The sequence below is a fragment of the Ptychodera flava genome, chromosome 18 (genome assembly GCF_041260155.1).
Source record: "Ptychodera flava strain L36383 chromosome 18, AS_Pfla_20210202, whole genome shotgun sequence".
NCBI lineage: Eukaryota > Metazoa > Hemichordata > Enteropneusta > Ptychoderidae > Ptychodera > Ptychodera flava.
In genome coordinates this window covers 14,957,114-14,979,732 of record NC_091945.1, presented here as the reverse complement: position 1 = coordinate 14,979,732, position 22,619 = coordinate 14,957,114, and the positions used below count along the sequence as shown (strand labels likewise).

The window sequence follows — 22,619 nt, the reverse complement described above, 5'->3', positions numbered from 1 at the left end:
AGTTTGGAAATATAGATGAGATGGTTCCTCCGTCAAATAATTTTGTCTCTCCTTTCTGCAAAGACATTGCCTGTAAATGCGGGCGCATTTAAACAATGGGGGCGCTGTCCTGCAGCTGCGAACAAGTCACATTACTCAACGCACTGCCATATCATGATTGTAAATAGTATAGAGAATGATCGAAACGCTGAAAACTATTCTTTGCAAAAAAGGCAAAATGTTGCATTTACAGTTCCTTACACTGCGCAAGACATTCAGTCTATTCTTCTACTTTTATCACTTTGTTGGTTCTTATAATCGGAACACACATTACGATAGTAACAGTGCAAAGGTCAGTTTGCCTTGATCCCGTGACGTTTTTATTGGTAGCCCTGTTTGTGTTCACTGTTTTGAGTCTGTCTGTTTTTCACTTGAATTATTACCGGTGTAAGGACCACACTCTCCAAGCTGTTTCGCTCGAAGTCGGTCATACAGACACGTGTTGCAGTGCGGTAAGTTTGGCCATATGTTCTCGTTCTATAGGCAGTTTGCATGATGTAAGTGACCTACATTTGTGATTTCAAATTAATAATCCTCCCCTGCCTGCTGCCGCTTAAAGTTTTCTACAAAGTTGTTTGCTGCATTCGGGAAGAACCGTACGGCAAGTGCGTCCGGCAATCCAGCGTGGCCATCGTTTGAACCCTCGAAATGCAGATTCCTCAACGATGCCAGCTCAGTCAAAGTCATGATGGGATTCCTGTCAATTCCTAGAAACACTCTCACCTTAATTACTCTACATGGGGACGACCAACATCACCAAATTAGCTCGGAACATTTCGAGCAAATGTAGCTGCAGGGGAGTGTTTAGCCTCCAACACTTGTTAATAGGATTCAAAATGTTCAGATGTTATCGCCATGTCTCATAAATTGCTCACACCTGGCCGCCCGAGTCGTTTATCATTTTTTCGCTTTATTGATCTAAACTATCGTTTGCAGTCAGCCAGAAAAATTAGCATTGCTGCCTCTAGCCTCGTAAAATAACCACAAACGCCTGACGTCAAACTCAACCTCTTATACTCTTCGATAAAAAGTACCACATCCAAATATACATGCAATGGAAAACTAGGAGTTACTGTTTCACTATAACTTTTGAATCCCCCCCCGTATTTCTGTTCAGTGTACCAACTACAATACAGTTTCCTGGTCCACTTTCATACAGAATTTTGAAATACCCAGTATTTGGTGTTGTCAGCATGTGACGTGCCTTGTTATCGACAATTGAATTCAAGTCCAAACCTGAATTTGATTATCAAAATCAATAATACCAGGACATAGATACATAGGCTGGAGTAATTGTTTACAAGCAGAGTTCTGGGTATTTCAACATAAAATGGGAAGCAAACCTAGAGATTGTTGCTGACCCACGCAACAAAAACCTGGAAAAATATCGAAAGTTACCGTTACAAGGCCATGATGTTGATTTCACGCCAAGGTCTCAGTTATATATTAATTAATATATTCTAAACTGACACGTCCAAGGTCATCGAAAGGGAAAACAAGGTCGCTGATAATTGTTGGTCGTTGTCTGAGGCGAGGTCGTGGCTTGTTTCTCGGTCTATTCTTCTCTGCGCGTTTGTGTATAAGAAAACTCACACGATACATTTTAAAGATTGGTCTATTTTCGGTGACAGAAAAAAAATTCTCCTGCAGTGGTTTAATCACTTTGCTAAACATTGTCAATTAACTTATAGCGCAAATAGGAGTGTCAGCGAATAAACTGTGCAAAGTTTCTTATCTTTAACAGCATATAATCAACTATGATCCAATGACGTGTGTTTTCATGATAGTCGCCGGGGATAGTCGACATGCAAGACTTATAGTCGCTGGCTTATTGAGTTTACACATGTACTGTCTTTATGTCCGCAGACTAATATCATATCTTTAAACATTCAAATCAATAAATCAAGGTCTATGTACATTTGAATGACCTTGACGCGACCGATAATTTCTTTGGCAGGAAAGGAGAATTTGCTGTCGAAATACGAAAAGAAGTGTTTGTGTTTCCCATTGCATACCACCAAAACTGTGGACTGTGGACTTATGCTGTTTTTTTGCCCGTTATTGCCGAAGGAAAACCATACGGAGGACATCCAATTCATAAAACGGTATTGTTGAAAAAAGTGAAATATGGCTGATAAGGCCCATAGGTTTAAAAAGGTAGGCTGGGTTACGCAAATCACATTTTTCTGTTTAGCCTTATCAGAAAAGAGTTTGCACGATACGCGTCGTTGTATCCTTGGACATATTTCTGATGCGATGCTCATAACCTGAACTCATACATTGTGTCAGATATTATTTAAATTACATTAAAATTCGTGTAACTAAAGGATGATTACACGGCAGCTTGCCATTGTATGGCATCTGCTAAATGTTGGTCGGTGTGAGAAAAAAGTTCGAGATTTGGTCGATTTTGTTTGATTTCGTGGATCGCTAAAAACGTTGATAATCGTCAAACTATTTGTACAGTTAAAGGGGGAGGGTCGTCGGAAACGCGCTCAAATGTCGTACGGGACCCATACGACCAATGTAAATCATTTGTGGCCTTGGCGATTGATGAAAGTTGAAACGCGTTTGTCATAATGTACATCGTAAACTTTTAATGTTGCATCTATGTTGACGTAATGTATCTATAGTGCATCAAATACATTGTTTGTGAACAAGAGAGTCGCACAGGCGCAGTTCCGACTACAAACACGCCTGCTGCGTTATTTGGCATGTTTACAGTCAGGTCAATCTGTTATCTTCACAGTTACGTGTCCCCTGTAATACATGTGACACGGGAGTAAACGACGACAAGGTTGTCCCGTCATAAATCGAAGGCGCCTTCTCACTTCCGTATGTACCCATCTGTCCAAAACTAAGCGCAATAATGCGCTGTTTAACGCATTCTCCTTTACCTTCCTCATGTTTTTCAAATACTGCGGTATCTTTTTCTGCATCCGAAATCACGGTGAACTTCTCTGTGTTTTTTCACTTTTCAACTCAGCAGACTGTGTATACGTGTAATGCTTAATGTTGTCCGGAATCATTTGTCAACAATGACACTGTATATTATATGAATTGCACTGTGTCAATACTCTGTGTGACACACTCTTAATAGTTTTTTGCACTACTTTTTTTTAATGCCAACTACAGTTGGTTGTTCTGCTGGTAGTAGCATGGTTAATAGATTCACAGTATTCGGCTTGTCAACTCAGCCTGTGCATATGTAAACTGCATTGTTATTGTTGACAAGTGAATTCTGGTCCGGATCAGTGTAAATAATAACTGCGCTTGAACACGTGTAACGGGTCTTGTTGACAAACTAAACAGTGGTGTTTAACGTGCTTTGTTGACATTCAAACATGGTGAAAATAAATCATGAAAAGTTACAGTTAATATGTACTAAATTTCTTGAACTAACACAATCTGCATGTGATAAAATGTCACTGCCATTATTACGTCTGAGAGTTTGTCAAGGGCAAGGTTAAAACAATGTGAAAGTGTTGTCAAATTTCACGAACTTAAACTTTTGAACAGAGGGGGGGGGGGGCTATTTTTAACTTTGGAGAATGGAAGAAATCTTGGCCTAATACTGCATGCAAGATGGGACACTTTATAGCTTTGAGCTTTGTCCGCCGGCGCTATTTCACATCTTTTGAATCACTTACTCTAGGCGTGTGCCATCGGATGTATTAACCAATGCACGGAAACTGTTTGTTGAAACCCAACATCTCGTATCTGCCATCATGTCAATGGGCCTTAGGGGTCAAATCTTCAACCGAAAGTCTCTATCTTTTTAAGTGAAATCCTTGATATGGCCCCGGGTCAAAATCTTCATGCGCTGAAAAATTTAAGTAATGCGGTCATGGTCTAAAAGCTTGTGTGAACTCATTTCCAAACTTTCAAGGAGATGTAATCATAAGTTTACAGCGTCTTGTTTAGCGAAAATAGACAATTCATCTACCTCGTAGAGTTAAAGTAAATAATACGGACAGTGACGATTTTAAATCTTAAATGTAGGGGCAGAACCAATTGAGGGACCTCCCATCTCATAAAAAATTCACGGTGACCCTATGGTTTTCATGAAGGTGTATGAAAAAGAAAGGTTTTGTGGGAGGGAGTTAACGGAAACTTTTTTCGAGCCGCGAAATTGCAGCTTTTGAAGCACCATTACGTCATTTTATTTTAATTTAACAGATTTGTACTGATTCAACGGAATTCAAACAATTTGTAATTGCTTGGGGACACCATGTTATCGTAGAGGGCGTCAGCGGTGATTGTTAAAAAGCATGTCACCATACAAATTGATAAACTTCAGGAACATATTAGGTAATACTAGTTTAATAGGCTAAAATGGAAGATATGGCTTTAAGCGCACCATGATGGTAATTTTTTTCATAAATGCTAGCCCATTGAAACATTTTCCTTGTAACGAAAGCGATGTTGTTTTACTCTGCTTTCCTAGAAAACAAAGTCTCGCGACTATCGAAAACAGAGCTCCGACTGTTTCATTCGTGCGGCCCGTTATTTTAACGAGGCGCGGCCTCTGGCCTTCGGGGTTTTGATAATGATGATAATAAGGGGCGACGCACTTCTGCGTACAATGACTTTCTCTGTCATAAAATCCGCTATCTTATCAGTAAAATTCAGGCAGTGATCACAGAGGGACAATTTAGATAGCAGATCTGCCGCTAACTATGGCTAGGTCATCATGATGCATTGAGCACCAAGTAAGATACGACAAGCCCTTGTGAATTACCAAGCTCGGTGAGAATAGATACAAGATGTTCTCCGTCCAACGTCCCGGTCTCGGCCTTATTTTCATATAATAACTGAAATGTCCCGCCTGGGTCACTGTCAAAAGACCATTGCTAGGAGAGGCACAAAAGGAAATTTAATCTTACCATTGAGACTATTGCAAATTAAGTGACATTTTGAAGTATCGACTGTCGTTGCCGCCTTGAATGTGATACCGGCGCTAACCTAGATTTGTTGGCCTCCGCCGATACAGGGTCGTGTGTTGGGTATTTACCGCCAAAATCTAGTAAGATAATATCGCGATAGGTCGGTGCAAAGCGTCATATTAGTGGTGTACAAACAACGTGGCCTGTTGTTGTTTTCTTCACGCCGAAGACTGTGACAGTTTTCAAGGACAAGCCATCTCCCAAGTCAGTACACGGTCACAATATTATTTGCATTTCGGACTATAATGGTCGACTGCCAATTTTCTTAGTCGAGTCTCGATTCTTCTTTTGAATTTGGGGTTATAGCAGCTGACATAGCAACAGTTAAGTCAATATTATTGTGGTAGAACTATCTTGCTTACATATTACATGTTTACTATTGACCCATGGCCCGTCACTGGGTTTTTCAAACGTCCTGTTTCCAGATTGTATAGGGGCAGACAATCAGCTGATTCGAGAAATTATAACATATTTTTTTTACATGTAAAATGTTTCCACGAACAACTATGTTGCCTACCCCTGAGCCCATGAACTGAAGCACTTTGTAAATTTGTTGAATTCAATATTTCTTCCATATTCATAAGGTTTTCTTGTCGCCGAAGATCTCCAGGAGCTTTGGTAAACTCACATATACCACTGTAACATGCACTATTGAGAAGTTTAGTACAGTTCTCTTAGACTAACATTCATACAACTTTTGCCATTTGCAGAAGTCACTTTATGTCTGAAAGGAATGCGTATCCATCCCGTACTATGCTGATCCCCATTTTGGGGTTGATGATATTTCGGGGGGTCAATATTCACTGTACAGAGGAGTGCATTAAATGTGATTCTATCCGGGGCTTCATGATGAGACTTGTCGATCAGAGAAAAAGGCCGAAAAAGCAGCATTTTATTTATTTATGTTCCTGGTTGATACCTATGAGATGTTTGTCAACATTCGCCCTTCATTCGAAAGTTGCTCAAGGCTGAAGATACTAGCTGAATGTTCAGTCCGTGGTTTCCCCAACCTGTGACCACTGAAAATGTTCACAGCTCTTTCCCAATTCCTTTACTCGTGCACCCATCGTACCTATAACTGTCAACAATCTGGCAAAATTAGAGATAGTGTGGGTTCAACGCTCAATGCACTGAATAGATAACGATATGTTGATTTCTTCTCAGTCTTGTTTGTTTGTTGGTTGACTTTTTATTCAGTTTTATCGACACACTGAAATCAGAGCTAAGACGTGAAGTTTTATGGGTCAACGCTACACAGCTGAGTTTTACGAATATCCAGTCTGCTTCTCAGAGGGACATCCCAAACCCATCGCTTTGTCACCACTGTGGGAAGACCCTCGAATAAGAAGGTAAGCTTCAAGCTAACCATGACGAGAAGTGTTTAAATACATCATTTCTACTTAGACCCTCCAAGCAGCGTTTATCTGTGACCTATGCGCTGTTCGACCGGATGTTGCTCAATGGTTGTCACGGACGGACGGTCGATGCAATAAAATCTTCAACTGAAACTCGGGGCAAAGGTTATGAAGACTGCGCATCGAGCTCTTGTCCCATACTGTGTTGTTGTTTCTGACTGTTCTGATGGCACTATTGTCAATAAAGCAACGATGGTATGATTTAATTCCTTCGACTTGAACAGTACTCATACGGTATTCCAAACTTGTGTACACATAAATTTCGCCATGGTGACCACACCTTGCAAAACAGACGTTCAATTTGCAAACATCCAGACATCTTTGATATGAATACCTTATATATTAAAGTTAGGCGCCAAAAGGCACACTGAAAATTGCAACCGGATGATGCAATGCGTGGCTTGTACGATGCATTTTATGCGAGTTAGCTGCTATCTTTAAATGGAAAATACACAATGAACCTACCCCTAATGAGCTTTCCCAAAACATGGTGACCCCTATCACCATAACCAAAACCAGGGTTACCCCCACAATCAACTGTCCCCCGGCCGAAGAAACTGACCAGTCCCTAAGCAGACTACAGTGCAAGACTAAGTATTAATTGTTTAATTTGATATATAATTTTGCTACTTTTGTTAATATAGATCACGAATCTGCTAAAATAAATTCCACAGAGGGTATAAAATACCAACAGATGCTTACATACTCAGTACCGTCTGGTCAGTGAATTCATAGTTGAGTGTAATGTCTCAAACATCGTTGCAGTGTTGAAGTCGAGCATGACATGAAAGGACATGTAGAGAAACTTTGATGTGGAGAACCGCCATCTTATTGTATGGGTTTATTGAACTGCTGAAATATCTCTCTTACTTAAATTTTTCCTTGAAAAGTGTATATACTTTATCAGCAATTCGTAAGATAATGACTATACTGACAGCTTATGAACGACAGTCGGTAGTTCGATACAATGGCTAAAAGTCCTTCATTAGGATTTTTCTGGTCTGCCTTTGTTTTCACATAATCAGTCCTGAAATTGACAACTATGAAATGCATGAATCAGTTTTCGTCATTGTCGACAATTCAATTCAATTCACTTTGATTCAATTCAAACACTCTTTTCTCTCGCCATAAAATAACCAAGCACCCCTTCCCCCCAAAATCGACAAAAAATCCTTAGTTTTAGGCACATTAAATTTACATAAGAACATTTTAGGTTAATATATAATCACTTTATTTTATTTACTCCAATCAGTCAGAGCATGAAGAAAAGGAGAGGAACTGATAGAGAAAACAGTGAGAAAAATTCAATACGTCTGGGCCACCTGTGGCTTTGGTAAAAAAAGTGTTGACTGTCATGCATTGTTTATATGGATAATAACTATTGACAGCTTGTCAAAGGCAATCGGTTGTTCAATGCTAGGGCTAAAAGTGTTGTATAGGATTTTTCAAGCCTGCCTGTGTTTTCACACAGTCAGTCCATAAAACAACAAAGGTCTAAAGAAAGCAACGGTGATATGATTTCATTACTTCAACTCGGTAAGTAATCATACAATATGCCAAACGTGTACTCTATCAGGCATATGCATATATAATTGTACGAAAAACACAATCTCAGACAATAAACTTGGACGCCTAGTTTGCTCAGATCACTGTGACACTTACTTGAAATTGATCCAAGATCATAAAGCGATCTGGGACTGATACCATTGGCCTTGACTCTTTTGGAAGTCTTTGACTGGTCACAGAAAAAGAAAGTGAACAGTTCTAAAAGCACATGGGGACGACAAAAAATCCCGATCTTTTGTGAAAATCGAAAATGTATATTTTCAATTTGAAAATTTCAAATATAGTTTAATATCAATTTTTGGTAAATTCTGGGTAATTTTTGTTTTCTCCAGTACCAAAATTTGCGGCCTGAAAAATTTATTTTTTCCAGTTTTGAGGTGTCATCTTCGATTAAGTCCTCTAGAATGTTTGTTTTCGGCAGCAAAATAAATAAATGACAAGATACTTCTTTAGAGTAATAAAATCGAGTGAAGAAGTTTGAAAAACATTGACAGTGACACAAACATTAACATTTGTTCATAAAAGTCAGGATCGACTTATTTTGCTGGTGTCAATTGCATTTAAGTTCATGCAGGGCAGCCTATTGGGAAATGGCAGCTAAATTGACGTCATCTTGGGATTTTCAGTGCTAACTTTGTTTTCTCCCTTAATGATAAGTCAAATACTCATAACATCAAATAAAATATTTTGACGGAAAATTACTCTAATCTGCTCGAACTCCACTATACGCATTTGTGCGTTTCAAGCATTTTATATCAAAACAACAACAACAACAACAACAACAACAACAACAACAACAACAAAACAAACAACAACAAAAACGACCAAATACTGTGCATATCAAGTTAGCCATATTTAATCTATGCAAATTAGAATCCAAATATGGTATTTTTTTCTAGTGGAACACTGAGTCGTGAGAGAAATATGCAGTTACTAGCAGAGTTTTACCATACAGAAGTTTATTTTGTTTTCTTTCCTTAGAAATCTGATATTTTGTCGGCCAGTTTCTTTATGCTCATTATCTCAAATGCCCAAAGCTGACCTTGACAGAGTGCCAGTTGATACATTTTTCAATTTGATGATCTTGAAAAGCGAAGTCAATTTTTGAAAAAGACTTGAGAAGCTAAAACAAGATAGAGGGAAAAACTGGACTTGGCTGCCTGACTATAATGCGTCTCAGTAAAACCTCAACGAAATCACGCACTAAGGTGACTGAAGTGAGATTGTACATAAACAACCGATCAAGCAGAAATATATTTTAAGTTTTCGTACGAAATAATTTCGTTTTCTTGGATTATGTTTTCAACTTGATCAGGAGGTCGGAAAATCAACTTAAAGTGCAGGAATCTAGATTTCACCGCATCATGGTCCCTGTTTATTCCTCGATTGATACAAATTGAAGTCTCAATTTCTAGGCTGGTTGTAAAGCATCGGTAAAATTTTTGCCATTATTGTATTTTCAAAACCGTCTTCCTCAAAGCTTTAAACTTTAAATACTTTTCACAGCTTGTCTCTTTAGTGTTTCTTCGAAAAGTTGGTCGCTGTCCCCTTTGCGTGGCACTGTTCTTTCGGTATTTGTGAGGCCTGCTGTATCTCGAAAGTTCAATGCACTCACGCACTGACGTGGCCGAATGGGCAACATCACTCAAAAATCCTGACAGAATTAAGTCCTCTGGCATTTATAATTTCGAGCGCGGTGATTGGTCACAGTGACCAGCGACGAGCCATGTCGTGATTGGTTAAATAACTCGTGATATCCAGGTGCGCATGGGCGTGTGTTGCAGTGCAGGTTGTGCACTCGAAGATCATCTCAAGACGGGGCCACTCAGATGGCCATTGGCGGAGTTCAGTTTTGTCTCACAGCTCACTGTCCGAACGGTTGCAACTCTCACGCTCTGTATTCTAGAGGCGTAGCATTACTGATCACGTGTTGTGGTCGAGTACTGGTTGCAGACCCTGTAAACTTATAGTGTGACGATCGCACGTGTGAAACAGCAACTTAATGTAAGTACCTCCGCGGACATAAACGTGTCTGGCGTAGGCTATAGTGTAGAAAGTGGTGTGACCTCAGACGCCCCGACTCGGCAAGTAATGGTATTCAATGGAGGAATAATTCACCTTCTCTTTATGTTCTGTTTGTTCAGTCGCCGCCAGCTCTGAATCAACATGGCAGCATTGGAGTGTTCCGGAAGATGTCTCAAGGCATGGCTTAAGAGCAACGTCTTGTTATTACTGACACTTCTCGGCGTTGTAATCGGCTTCGTGATCGCAATTTTAGTCAAGGTAAGAGGACAGCTTAAAGGTTTGCTCTGATCGGGTCGTGGAGATTGAATTTCATGGTGGAACGATTTGGTGCGCACAAAATGTCAGCAACTGTGACAATGTTTTGACATGCCATTGACGGTACAGATGATAACGTTCAGGGATTCACCGTTGATTGGCAGGGACAGGGGTGTGAAGGAACGCCTGTAAGTAGCTCGCGACCCCTTGACCTCACTGCCAGACAAAATCAAGAGCGGAAGAGGAGTTTGACAACCATATGACAAGGACATAGCTTTAATCTTGAAGAATTTCACAGGAGAGTCGTAGAGCAATCCAAATAGAGATTAATTATAAGTATAACGTACATACAAGTTTTCAATGAATAAAAAATTAAATGAAATTAAAAAGTCACAGATACATAAAGGTAAGATTGGTCGCATGTTTGGTCGCATATTTGCTCCTAGAAGGGAGAAACATACCCTTCAAAGACTGAGATCAGACTAGGCAAGACCAAACTTCAGTGACTAGGCCCACTTTACAGATTCCTTTACCTCTGTGCTTTCACTTGTGTAACAGTTTTCTAACTTCCTGCCTTACCTAGACGCTTTTATATGTACACACATGAAGTGTTCTATCGTGTATAACAATGGAAGCAAACTTTCGAAATGCTACTGTTTAAACCCCCACTGTCTTTTACTCTCAGCCCTCTACATTGTGATGTCTTCAATTTTCAGCCTTTAGATCCGTCTTACAACGCTATCATGTGGATCAATTTTCCGGGAGAGCTGTTCATGCGTGCGTTGAAATGTTGTATTTTACCAATCATCGTCTCCTCCGTCATCACAGGTGAGTGACGTATTATTCTAACGATTTCAAACTCAGGACAATGGTGGCGCTGTCTGCCACTGTCACAACTTTCCAAGGAGTGGTGATTTCTCTCTCGCTCGTGAAACGAAAAAGCCCTGAAAGAGTATGATAATGTAAGGTGCAGGGTGACTGCCCACGTATCGGAAGTCCCAAAGAATAATCTAAACGATATGGAGAAAAAAATTGTGGCTCTAAGTCTGTAGCACGGAAACATCTAAACGTTATATGAGGCAGAAATATTGATGGGACTTTCTTGTACTAAGCCATGCACTTGCTGCTGTGCAGTTGTATAAGCCTAGCGTAGCCACCGCTTGGAGCGTGGTACGACTGGTGTGACGTTTTTATTGATATGACGCAATGACGTCACGCAATTTCTGGCGATAATCAACGCTCCAGTAGCATAACAAAGTGAAAAGTTTTTAATCCTATGGTATCATTATTTCACATAATCAAATTATTTTACAAAATTGAATTTGGTCTTATTTTAGAATCGGAAGGAAGTGCTTCATGTGCAGGATGGTATTTTTTCGTCTAATCGTTCACCAAACAAAACCTAACTTATCTTATCATCGGGCTTCGAGACACATAGTTAAAGATTAAAGAGAACAATATCTTTAAATTTGTCTGACATAACCGGGCAAGATTTATCAACAATGCGAATTTTCTTTGACACCACCGAGTCTACGATTATTGACATAAGCTTTTTGATCGAAACGTCGAGAAGCAATGTTGACCTTGTCCTGAGATGACGCTGGATATATTCTCTTTCTTCCAGCTGTGGCGTCACTTGATCTGAAAACCAACAGTAAGATGGGGGGCTTCGCCTTCGCGTACATGATCATCTCCATTGTCCTGGCCGTCCTTCTCGGCTTGATTCTCTCTCTCGCAATCCAGCCCGGAAAATCTTTCAACGAAGCCACGGACGAGTCCGAAACGAGGGAGGTGGCTTACTATGAGACCCAGGATGTGTTTGCGGACTTGTTCAGGTAAGCGGGATACACCCTGCTTGCCAGATGCGATGATGCTCGCGGTCAGTGCCATGTGGCACACTTCTATCACAAGTCACTCTAACACGATTGGACTAATTTGGGATGATTGGATCGTCATATTTTTGAAATTTCTCAAAAGTGTTAGGTGCCCTATAGTGGAATGTTGCAATATTACAAATTAATCCTAAAACCAAGTGTATTAACTTAAAAAGAAAGGCAGATGAGTTTACATTTGCAGATTAAAACGACATTACTTTACCATCCAATTATCCCAAAATAAGTTCCAATCGCGTTCTCTACTGTTGTTCGAAAGCAATCTATCCTGTCACTATGACGATTTTATATATTTTAAAAATAAGAATCTTGTTTAGCTAACATACCTTGTTTTGTTTTGGTTTCTTATCTTATCTTTCAATTCATAGAAACTTAATCACGGACAACATTGTGAAAGCTTGCATCCAAACGGTAAGACATGCGACTGTAGGATGTTTCATATTTTTGTGACAACAAAGAGTTATGCTCTAGTATATCATACCAGTATATTGGTGGCGCAAATACAGCGATCTGATTGGTCGAGAAGCGAAAAGAACCGTGGTACATTGGCGATATACCACGGCTGGCAAACGCATGAGTTCTCAGCTTGAGCAAAAATCCGTTTTTTGACGTTACACGCCATACTGTTATGATATAATAGCACTAAATCACACCCAGCGACGGTATACCACTCGATTTTGACCAGTTCACTTCATATATGCACTCGCTATCGCTCGTGCATGACTACCATTTCAACACTTGTCAGGCATATTAGAAACTGCTACCACAACACATTGTGATAGGATTTATGACTTTTCAGTCATCGCAACAAACTTTGCAATTGTAATTTAGTTTGCGCCTCGAAGTTGAAAGACAGACGTTTGCTCAAACTTTCCTACAGGAAACGTTAGACAATTCACTTTCGATGTAAAGAATAAAACTCAGGGGATCAAGTTACCTAATATTTACCAAACCTTGAAATTGAAATTGAAAATAGACACTGTCCCTTTGTATGCATGTGTCAACTTTATGAAGAAAAATTAAATTTTCGATTTCCAGGAAAATAAGCCGGTCAAAACTTTATTTACAGCTGTGTTCTTCAAAATGAGCCCCCACAAGTGGTAGACCAAAAAAGTATGATAAAAGTTTGAGAGTCAGAATATCTGTCTCCGAGGCGAATGCGAACATCTTGGAAATAGAGGTAGTGGGAATCAAATTCAAAACTAACGCGCGGACTACTCCACATAGTAACAACAGCAATAACGGGTTCATCAGATGTTACATGATAACACATCACAAAAAGGGCAATGCGGCAAAAGTTTATTTTTTACAAACATCGAAAACTTCGAATTCGTATACCTTGCTAACTTTGTTCTTTGTTTTCATATAGGCGTATACGGATTATGATCTCAATACAACCACGATCTTTGACACGAACATCAACGAAACACTGGAGCAAATTGAGGTTTTGTCAAAATCGGTGGGATATGGCGGGGGAACCAATTATCTGGGTAAGGAAGAAGGCAAAGGGGAGGCTCCCTATTTAAGCCTGGATCATGATATATGATGAATATTGATAAGAAGATTTCTTGATAGTCGGTGTTTGATTATTTTACCCAATGTTCTATCAACTCGTCCATATCTCCATATAAAGATATACTGAAATTCAATTCAAGCTAACTTTGCAGTCACTTTTAAGAGTTATACAGATGTCAAACAACACAATTTTTCAAAGGATGAAGTTTCAGACGTGTAGCTTACAGCGACCACAGTGCCTTTCACACACTGAGGACATGCACATACCTTTCAAAAGACCTGATCAGTGAGAGTGAGCAAGAAATATGTGATATGAATAGCGCCATCAGGAGAGTGTGAATTGTTTTTCAGGTGTTCTGCTGTTTTCCATGGTATTCGGAATGGCAATGACCGTTGAACGTGAGCAGACTGCCGTCATGTTGAAGTTCTTCGTGGCCATGAGGGTCATCATCTTCAAGATCATCACAGTGTTATTATGGTATGTCTCATGAGGGCGCAAAATACAGTGAGTTCGTTATCGGCAGATGACGGGTTCGAAGGGAGTTTTTACAGCCATGCGTTTCTCATGAAACCTCATGATTAAACAAACTTTTTTGTGATGCATATTCAGCAAATATAACAAAGCATATCAGACTTTCATAATGATGGAGCAGATTCAGCGATCTGATTGGTCGAAACGTGAAAATAGCCGTGCCATATTCGCGATATAACACTGTTGAAACGGGCGAGCTCTCTAGTAAAAATCCCATTTTTAACGTTTCTCGCAAGATATTTTGTATCGTTATGATGTAATAAAATATAAAACACCTCAGCAACGGGTATACTACTCGGCTTTGATCAGTTCACTCCATATATGCACTCGCTATAACTCGTGCATGCATGTCGTGAACTAGTCAAAATCTCGTGGCATACCCTTCGCCTGGTTTATTGTTGCATTATACATTAACGGATATCAGGAGAGTGCGTGAGGGTATCATCCGGTCACGCCGGTTAATGTCTAGAAATGATTCCTAAGATATTGCAATTTTTTTCTCGTTCAGGAAAGTGTCAAAGATTTGTAGCTGTAAGCAAAGTAACAAAAATACATTAACCCGAGCAATTAAAAAATTAAATATCCGAAAAAGTATGATATTATAAAATCGTTTCTTGTCATGTTACAGGTTGTTGCCGATAGCAACGATCAGCTTGATTGCCGGTTCGATTTTGAGGGTTGATGACGTGGTCGGCGTGTTAATTTCCCTCGGTCTCTTCTCAGCCACCGTGATCGCTGGCTTAGCGATCCACACCTTCATCACAATCCCTTTGATATACGTAGCCTTCACCCGCAAAAATCCGTTCAAGCCTGTGTTGGTTGGTTCCTTCAGGCCGGGACTCTTCGTCGTGATCGTTCGAAGCAGGTAATTTCTTTGCTTCCAGTTTGTCGTTTTATTGTCAAAAAAAGACCGTCTGTACACTAGCTACACTAATATTGATCTGTTGTGCTGCTGTGGATTATTAAAATTAAGATGCGTTTAGAAACTCAAAATGTATAACCTATTTTACGATGTATATATATTCTGAAATTTTTCTACACTTTCTCAAAATACCCACTGATCTGCACCTTGTTTATTTGAAAGGGGGGGGGGGTGTACTGTACATTAAGTCACAATGGCAGTGACACTTGTGTTCATGATGTTGATGATGTTTTGTTGACAACGATGATGATAGTCGTAAAAATTGTCATGACCTCAACTATCAAAATCACATCATCATCATCGTCGTCGTCATCACCATCATCATCACCACCACCACCACCACCACCACCATCACCACCACCATCACCACCACCACCATCATCACCATCATCATCACCATTACCATCACCATCACCACCATCACCATCACCATCACCACCATCATCATCACCACCGCCATCACCACCATCATCATCGCCATCACCATCACCATCACCATCACCATCATCATCACCATTACCATCACCATCACCACCATTACCATCACCATCACCACCATCATCATCACCACCGCCATCACCACCATCATCATCGCCATCACCATCACCATCACCATCACCATCATCATCACCATTACCATCACCATCACCACCATTACCATCACCATCACCACCATCATCATCACCACCGCCATCACCACCATCATCATCGCCATCACCATCACCATCATCATCACCATCATCATCACCACCATCACCATCACCATCATCATCACCAACATCATCACCATTACCATCACCATCACCACCATCACCACCACCGCCACCACCACCACCATCACCATCACTATCACCACCACCACCAACCCATCATCATCATCATCATCATCATCATCATCATCATCATCATCATCACCATCATCACCACCATCACCATCAAAAGCACCATCACCACCACCACCATCATCATCATCACCATCATTATCACCACCACCATCGCCACCATCATCACCATCATCATCACTTCTTAAATTCCTATTTGACTTTATCAAGTTGACTGAATCAGTAATTCGTTGATGCTAATTTTCGTTGTCTCCTCGTCGCCAGTATTGCATCGATGGTGGAAATTATGAACGCTTGTCAGAGAATCGGTATGAATCAGAGAGTGTACGACTTCGTCATCCCGCTAAGCATATCATTCAAGAAAGACGGATCTGCCCTGTTCATCGTCTGCAGCAGTCTATGGTTAGCCCAGACTGAGGGGTATTCCCTATCAGCAGGGAATATCGTCAGCATTGCGTAAGTTCAAAAGAGTTTACATTATTAAATTGAAATATTGAACAAACATTAATTTGGATCAATCTGATAAGGTTAAGGCAATGATCACTTACCTTTTACATATTTGCCAATAGGGGTCAGCGGAGGAACCAATTTCAAATGCGTCACCTGAATTTCATCATTTGTGAAGAGTATATTTGAATTTTAAAGTGCACACCACCTGTAACTGACCAATATCAATATTCTTGACACACCAACACCTCTATGCCGTGCCTGCAGCATTGATATGGCGGAGGCTGTCGAAAGTTGATGAGGTATTCCGAACGATGAGTCCGTAGAATTGCCCGTCATATTGTCTCGGATGACAGATAAAAACGGTGTGATGATTGACTGAGTATCTAGCACAGGGGCAAAGCATGCCTCAGTCTTTTGCCCTTTTTTACTATTTCATCCGGAGTTAGATCAAAATGGGTCAAGAATATTTTGACACTTTTTTGCGACTGAGCGCATCATCATTCATTTGAGGTCTTTGTCTACCTAAAATCTTGCAAGTTATTAACCGTAAATCTAGTGTGTAAACAGCCGATTTGCTCATTAGCAATAGCTTGTTTACTAACCTGTTGGAACGATTCGCGGAATGAGTTGATCCAGTCATTGAACACTGGGCATATACTAGTGAGCAACTGCAACTCATTTACTGAAATAGAATTTTAATCTGCGCAATTCAGAAAGTGGTTTTGAATATTCGTAATTCAGCCGAAACAATTAGAAGAGCAAAATTGGAAGTTTAGTGTGTTGTTATGACATTCCTCATAACGGTATCTAGTAATGAGTGTCTGTTGTGTACAGTGAGTATTAGCTGACATGCTAAACGTTTTAGCTACTTTCTCTAGTGACCTAGGGAGTTGTTAGGGTCAGGGTTAAGGTACATAGCAAGAGGCCCCGAGGAAAATTCATTTTAGTTCGTATCAGAAGGTTTGTAATCTTCCTTTGTGCCGATTTTTGTCTCTGGAATGGCAAAAATCGAAAGCATTCATCAAATTTTAAGGCAGTCTTCTCGATGGCCTGTTGGTATTTGGTTACCATGTGTGGCGTGTGCGGGGTTGCCTAGCAAATGGAAATTGACATAGAGGGAGACATTTATAATAATAGAATTTTCCCTTAGTCACATGCTCAATAAGGCTTCAGCAAATGAGGTGTAAATTGATAAATCTTGTTTATTTTGCGCCTAAGATAGTAGAATCTAACCTCGCTCGTTCAAGATTTCCAACGGTGTAACGTTCAAATGGTAAATACTCTGGTCGACAAGTTATTACATATTCTGAATGTGTCTCTCCAAAGACCTGTTCTTATCACTGTCGTAACTCATCGTATTATAAGCATTTGAACCGTGAACAATAAATCAGTCTGGAAGAATATTCTTCCGGTAATTACCCCCGAGTCCTGCAGAGATACCCGCGGCGACATAGTCTTCATCACCCGGAGAAAATAATGCAAATCCCCGAAAAGATGGGTTTAGACGGCCTAAGTCGAAATCTACACATACAATTCAAGAAGTAGAGTTTCAATGTACTTTTAACAAAATATATGTGATGTTATTTATTCTACTCCAGAATTATGGCTTCTGCGCTAGCTATGAGTCTCCCAGGCATACCCAGTACGAGTCTTGTTGCCATAGCAACCATCGCGGGCACCGCCGGGATCTCGGTGGAGAATATTGGAGTTCTCTTTGCCATGGAATGGCTCCTGTAAGTAGATTTTGGTGTATTATCTTATTTTCGTGCAAAATAAATCAATATAACCGCCATGCCTTTCATATTCTGTTAGAACAACGTTCATCCGTCTTCAACCATTCTTTGTGCAATCCTGACAGCAGAATGACCTTACGACCCCGTACTGCACTCGCTCACAAATATTAATGAATCCCCCGAGTTTTAGCGAAGTGGTGTTACATCGACAAAGTCCGTGATTGTCAATGCCTGGTGATACACTGAAATATTCATTCCGATAAGGCCATGACTAATGATATAAAATATTTAAAACTTGTCTTGATGCCTTTGTCAGAAATTTTATGGATCCTAAATTAGGCCGACCATCACAAGAGAGTCTATATACACTCAGCAGCGCTTACTATGAGAGCCCCGCCCTCATATCGAGTGGTTCATTGGTTTACAGCCAAACTGTGCAATAATTTGAAGCAGTAGCCGCCATGCATGAGTATAGCTCTGAAGGCACACTTACACAGCCTCTCTATAATGCCGATTAATCATGAACAATTTTCCCGCCATAATCGTTCATGTATGTCAGAGATCGTTTGTCTGTGTCTTTTCTTTTGTGGCCAGACAGCGATGACGCTCCGCGTTAGATAAAATCGCTCGTCTCTGATAATACAGGCCAGACTGGAACTCTAAGCACAGTCACCTGTTTTCTAAAATTCTGCTCTGCGCCTGCGTGCCCCATAGACGTGTGTACATATCTTCTTCTCAGGCATATGTACATGTCTATGGGGCGCATCGGCGCAGAGCGGAATTTTAAAACACAGGCGACTGTGCTCGAAGCACAGTATTTTTCAAAGTAATGTTTGGATTCTGTGGCATGCTGAAAGCGCGGCGTAATTTAATCTGATTCTTGGATATTACAAATATGTATCCATGATGCCGCGTCTCTGTACAACACGACAAAAGTTTTGTCTAAGACCCCAAAAATATTATACGGATTTTCAAAATAAATCATACAAACAGCGATTTCAAGAAATTCCAAACTTCGCTGACATTTCTGCTGCTGTGTGTCGTATCTTACCGTTGTTTTATGAAAATCGTGGAAGAATGACTTTGCCAGCCGTAACATCTGCTTCAGTCAGTCCAAATCAGTGAAAAAATATTCTTTCCTGAATGCTAATGTTTTAAACTTGGTTAGTTCAAAGTACTCCCATGCCAGTTACTTCAAAGGGAAAGAGTTATAACACGGAGCCCACTGACCTATTTCAACCTTGGCTTGATATGCATATTCAAGCATCATTATTTATATTTAGCCTTCATTTTAAGAACACTTGTCCTTGATCGATGGAAAAACGTGACAACCACTGTTGACAGTTTGTATCATAAATTGTGCATGAACCTATGGCATCGGAGGAAGGTTGAAATAATCTAAATTGAAGTTTAAAACAATCTAAAGTAACTATGATCCTTCTGTCTCTCTTTTTTCCCGTTCGACGATAAAAACAGCGACGCCTTGAGAGGTGGCGTGAACGGTATAAGTTACGTTGTCAATGCCGGCGTGGTCGATGACAAGATGGCGGGCCAGTTCAGGGACGCCCTGACGACGACGAAGACGGACGACGTCAAGAACAACGAGTGGGGCGAGGACAATAACATCATCGTCATGGACCCAATCGACGACAAGGCGGCCCAATTTTAGGTTATCCAAGAGCAAACCAGAGCGCAGCGGGACCACACATTCTATCAGGGATACTGAAGGACACGTTTAAACTTACCAGCCGTCCGGATTACAGAGGTTGACGTTCCCTTGTACAGCAAAGGCTTTTTGCAGTGGACAGAAATTCTGATTAGAAAGGTGTTCATAGCGAGACGTTCACTTCACTTGAAAGTTTCCTTTCAAGTCTGCGATGTCAGTCTTTTTAGAGGAAGTTCCTCACTGTCATTGAAATGACCCTGCATTGAAAGATTATTTGAAATACAGATTTTTTCAGTCCTAGGTATTATTTGTGAGAAAACACTAACGAAATGTTTAAGCTTTAGATCACAGAGAAAATAGTAGTCGCCCGGTTTTCTTGGCGGCTGAGGACATAAGAGGCGGTTTACGTGGAAGTTTGTACATTTCACGATCTTGTAAATTTCCACGATAATTTTAAGGCTCACGCGCGGCGGGTGTCGGGTCACTGCTATATATCAGAAAGTAGATTCAACAAAAATCCAACCTTTGCATGGGCAGAAGGAGAATAACATCCAACACGAGAAGATTTCGTTTGGCATAAAAGGCATTTTCGAAATTCTGAAACAGGAAGAAGCAACTGCATCTATCGATGTGAGCAACTCTCTCGATTTTCAATGATCTTAAAAACACTCTGTCCGCATTCTGCGTGCAACTTAACGTTGAAAAATTTTATTCTTTAAAACTTAATTCATCTTGCAATTTGAGAGCCGTCCAGGGGACAAAGTCGCTCGTTTTTACACCTTTTCATGAACTTTGTTTGATATCATAAGTACTTTGTGTTGTTTGACTTCTTGAAACATGCTGGTCAACTGTACACCTCAACTCTGCTTGCAGCCAGACAAGATTAAACATTCAGTGAAATATTTTAAAGTCTATACTACAAATCAAAGTTTCTTGCACAACTTCACCATATATGGCTGAACATACACTGAACACAATAATCTAGTCATTATGCAAACTTTAATGTTGTTATGAAATATGTATCAGCGGTACCTTCCATGTACATAAAGACAGTACTTTTCTCTTACATTGTGGCAAGTGTTTATTTGTCATAGGAAAGTAAGTATGAAAAGGGAAAATCCATTTTGTCTCGAGATCACAAACAAAATCATCTGTTTCACCAAAGGGGTAATTTTTGACACTTTTGCAGATACCGTCGTCATTTTGTACACTGAGTGACTTTATGGGACTCTATGAAAGTTTGTTGATTTCATAGAAATGTTAACAAAGAGCGACTTTGGTCCCTTAGCTTTCTGTGACATCGAGAGGGGGGCTGCACCCAATGTCAGAACACCTGCTTTCGAATCTGAATCTGAATCAGTCAAACTTATTGGGCGGGGGGGGGGGGGGGCGGTCGTCGGAAATGCACGTGTGCGACTTTCTCGTTTACAAGCAATGTATTACATGCACTATGTATAGATGCATCACGTCAACATAGCTGCTGTACCATTTAAACTTTACAGTATTCATTGTTAAGAAACCTGTTTTAACTTCAATCAATCGCCAACGTACCCTAGATACGGTGTTTACATCGGTCGTAGGGGTCCCTGGTAACCCTTGAGCAGAGTTCTGACGACCCCCTCCCTTTAAAACACAGTGGCCGAGTTAGGACTATGAAACTGATGTGATATAGTTCATGATACCTCCTAGTTTTAGGACTGTCTCTTGACAATTTCAATTTCTTCTTCTCGTGTTTTTTTTCCTATTTACCCAAGACATAACTTGTTGACCGCAAGTTTTATCACAAGGTGGAACAGAGTGTATAGCGTCGTATTCCCGACTGATCAATTCCCTGTTTCACTCACCTTTTCTGTTGTGATCGTGAAAGACAGTCAATCGATCAATGAATCAATGAATCAATCGATCAGTAGAGCATATAATCAAATGACATCCTATGCAATTAATCCAATGCAATATCCTTGGATGATTAACAAGCACAATTTGTAAGAAGAGGTAAATTTTATCATTAATATTTCTTCGATTCTTTAAAAAACCTTTCATGAAAAGCACACTTTAGTGCAAGAATTGTGATCGAATTCCTGTATTAAAAGTTATCATGTGATAGTAGCGTCGTGTATTTTCTTGTCATATCCGCTAAGCAATTTACAATGCATTTTAAGGTAAGGTAGTATGTGCCTTGTAGCTGAAAGACTAACAGTTTTGCTCATTAAAGGATACTTTACTTTAATCCGTTCTTGTTCGAAATCAAGAATATAAGTCAGGGGTCACCGCGCAAACTCTGGTGCTAGAAAAACAAATCATCCAGTATTTACTCACATTTGAAATTCCTCTATGTGGGTTGGAGGGGGGGGGGGGTAAATTGTCAATTTTCACAAAAAAAGCTAGTGAAAACTTTATTCACTCGATAAGTTTCAAATTTAATATGGGGCCTTCACAAGAGGTAGACCAAAAACGTATTGTAAAAGTTTGAAACTCAGAGTATCTGTCACCAAGTCGCATTCTACCTTAGAGTTGTCGACTGCCTAGTCAACGCTTTTGTCGGTTCGGAGAACTACGGTGACGTCTCCAACCTACACCGGTGCATACATGTATAGATAAACTCTAAGATTTGGTGGTGAATGGCATGGTTTCCTAGTGAGGGAAATATTTGGTTTTTTAAATCCGTTTGATCCGGGACATGTTTACGCAGCTGAACTTCATCACACTATGGACTATCAAAAGGTACATACAATACATTAGTACGAACCATAAAGCGGCCAAAACGAGTATCTGTAGTGAAGACGTAAGATATGTAGGTCAGCTCCCCACCCCGTCCGAAAAC

At 40.2% G+C, this 22,619-nt stretch overlaps 1 protein-coding gene across 4 annotated transcripts; it reads left to right on the top strand.

The window, feature by feature from the left end:
• Positions 1-350: 350 nt before the first annotated feature.
• LOC139116944 (excitatory amino acid transporter 1-like) lies at positions 351-21,899 on the top strand. 4 transcript variants are annotated; one of them, XM_070679681.1, is made up of 12 exons: positions 351-491; positions 6,183-6,334; positions 10,111-10,249; positions 10,963-11,074; positions 11,871-12,081; positions 12,507-12,549; positions 13,508-13,628; positions 14,005-14,131; positions 14,814-15,050; positions 16,214-16,405; positions 17,998-18,132; positions 19,609-21,899. In XM_070679681.1, the coding sequence occupies exons 3-12, from the start codon at positions 10,133-10,135 to the stop codon at positions 19,799-19,801; spliced, it is 1,488 nt and encodes a 495-aa protein (XP_070535782.1). In that variant the 5' UTR covers positions 351-491; positions 6,183-6,334; positions 10,111-10,132; the 3' UTR covers positions 19,802-21,899. The 4 variants fall into 4 exon arrangements, with proteins under 4 accessions (XP_070535782.1, XP_070535785.1, XP_070535783.1 ...); XM_070679682.1 differs by lacking the exon at positions 351-491 and adding an exon at positions 4,782-5,189; XM_070679684.1 differs by lacking the exon at positions 6,183-6,334 and having other exon boundaries at positions 353-491.
• The last annotated feature ends 720 nt before the right edge of the window (positions 21,900-22,619 follow it).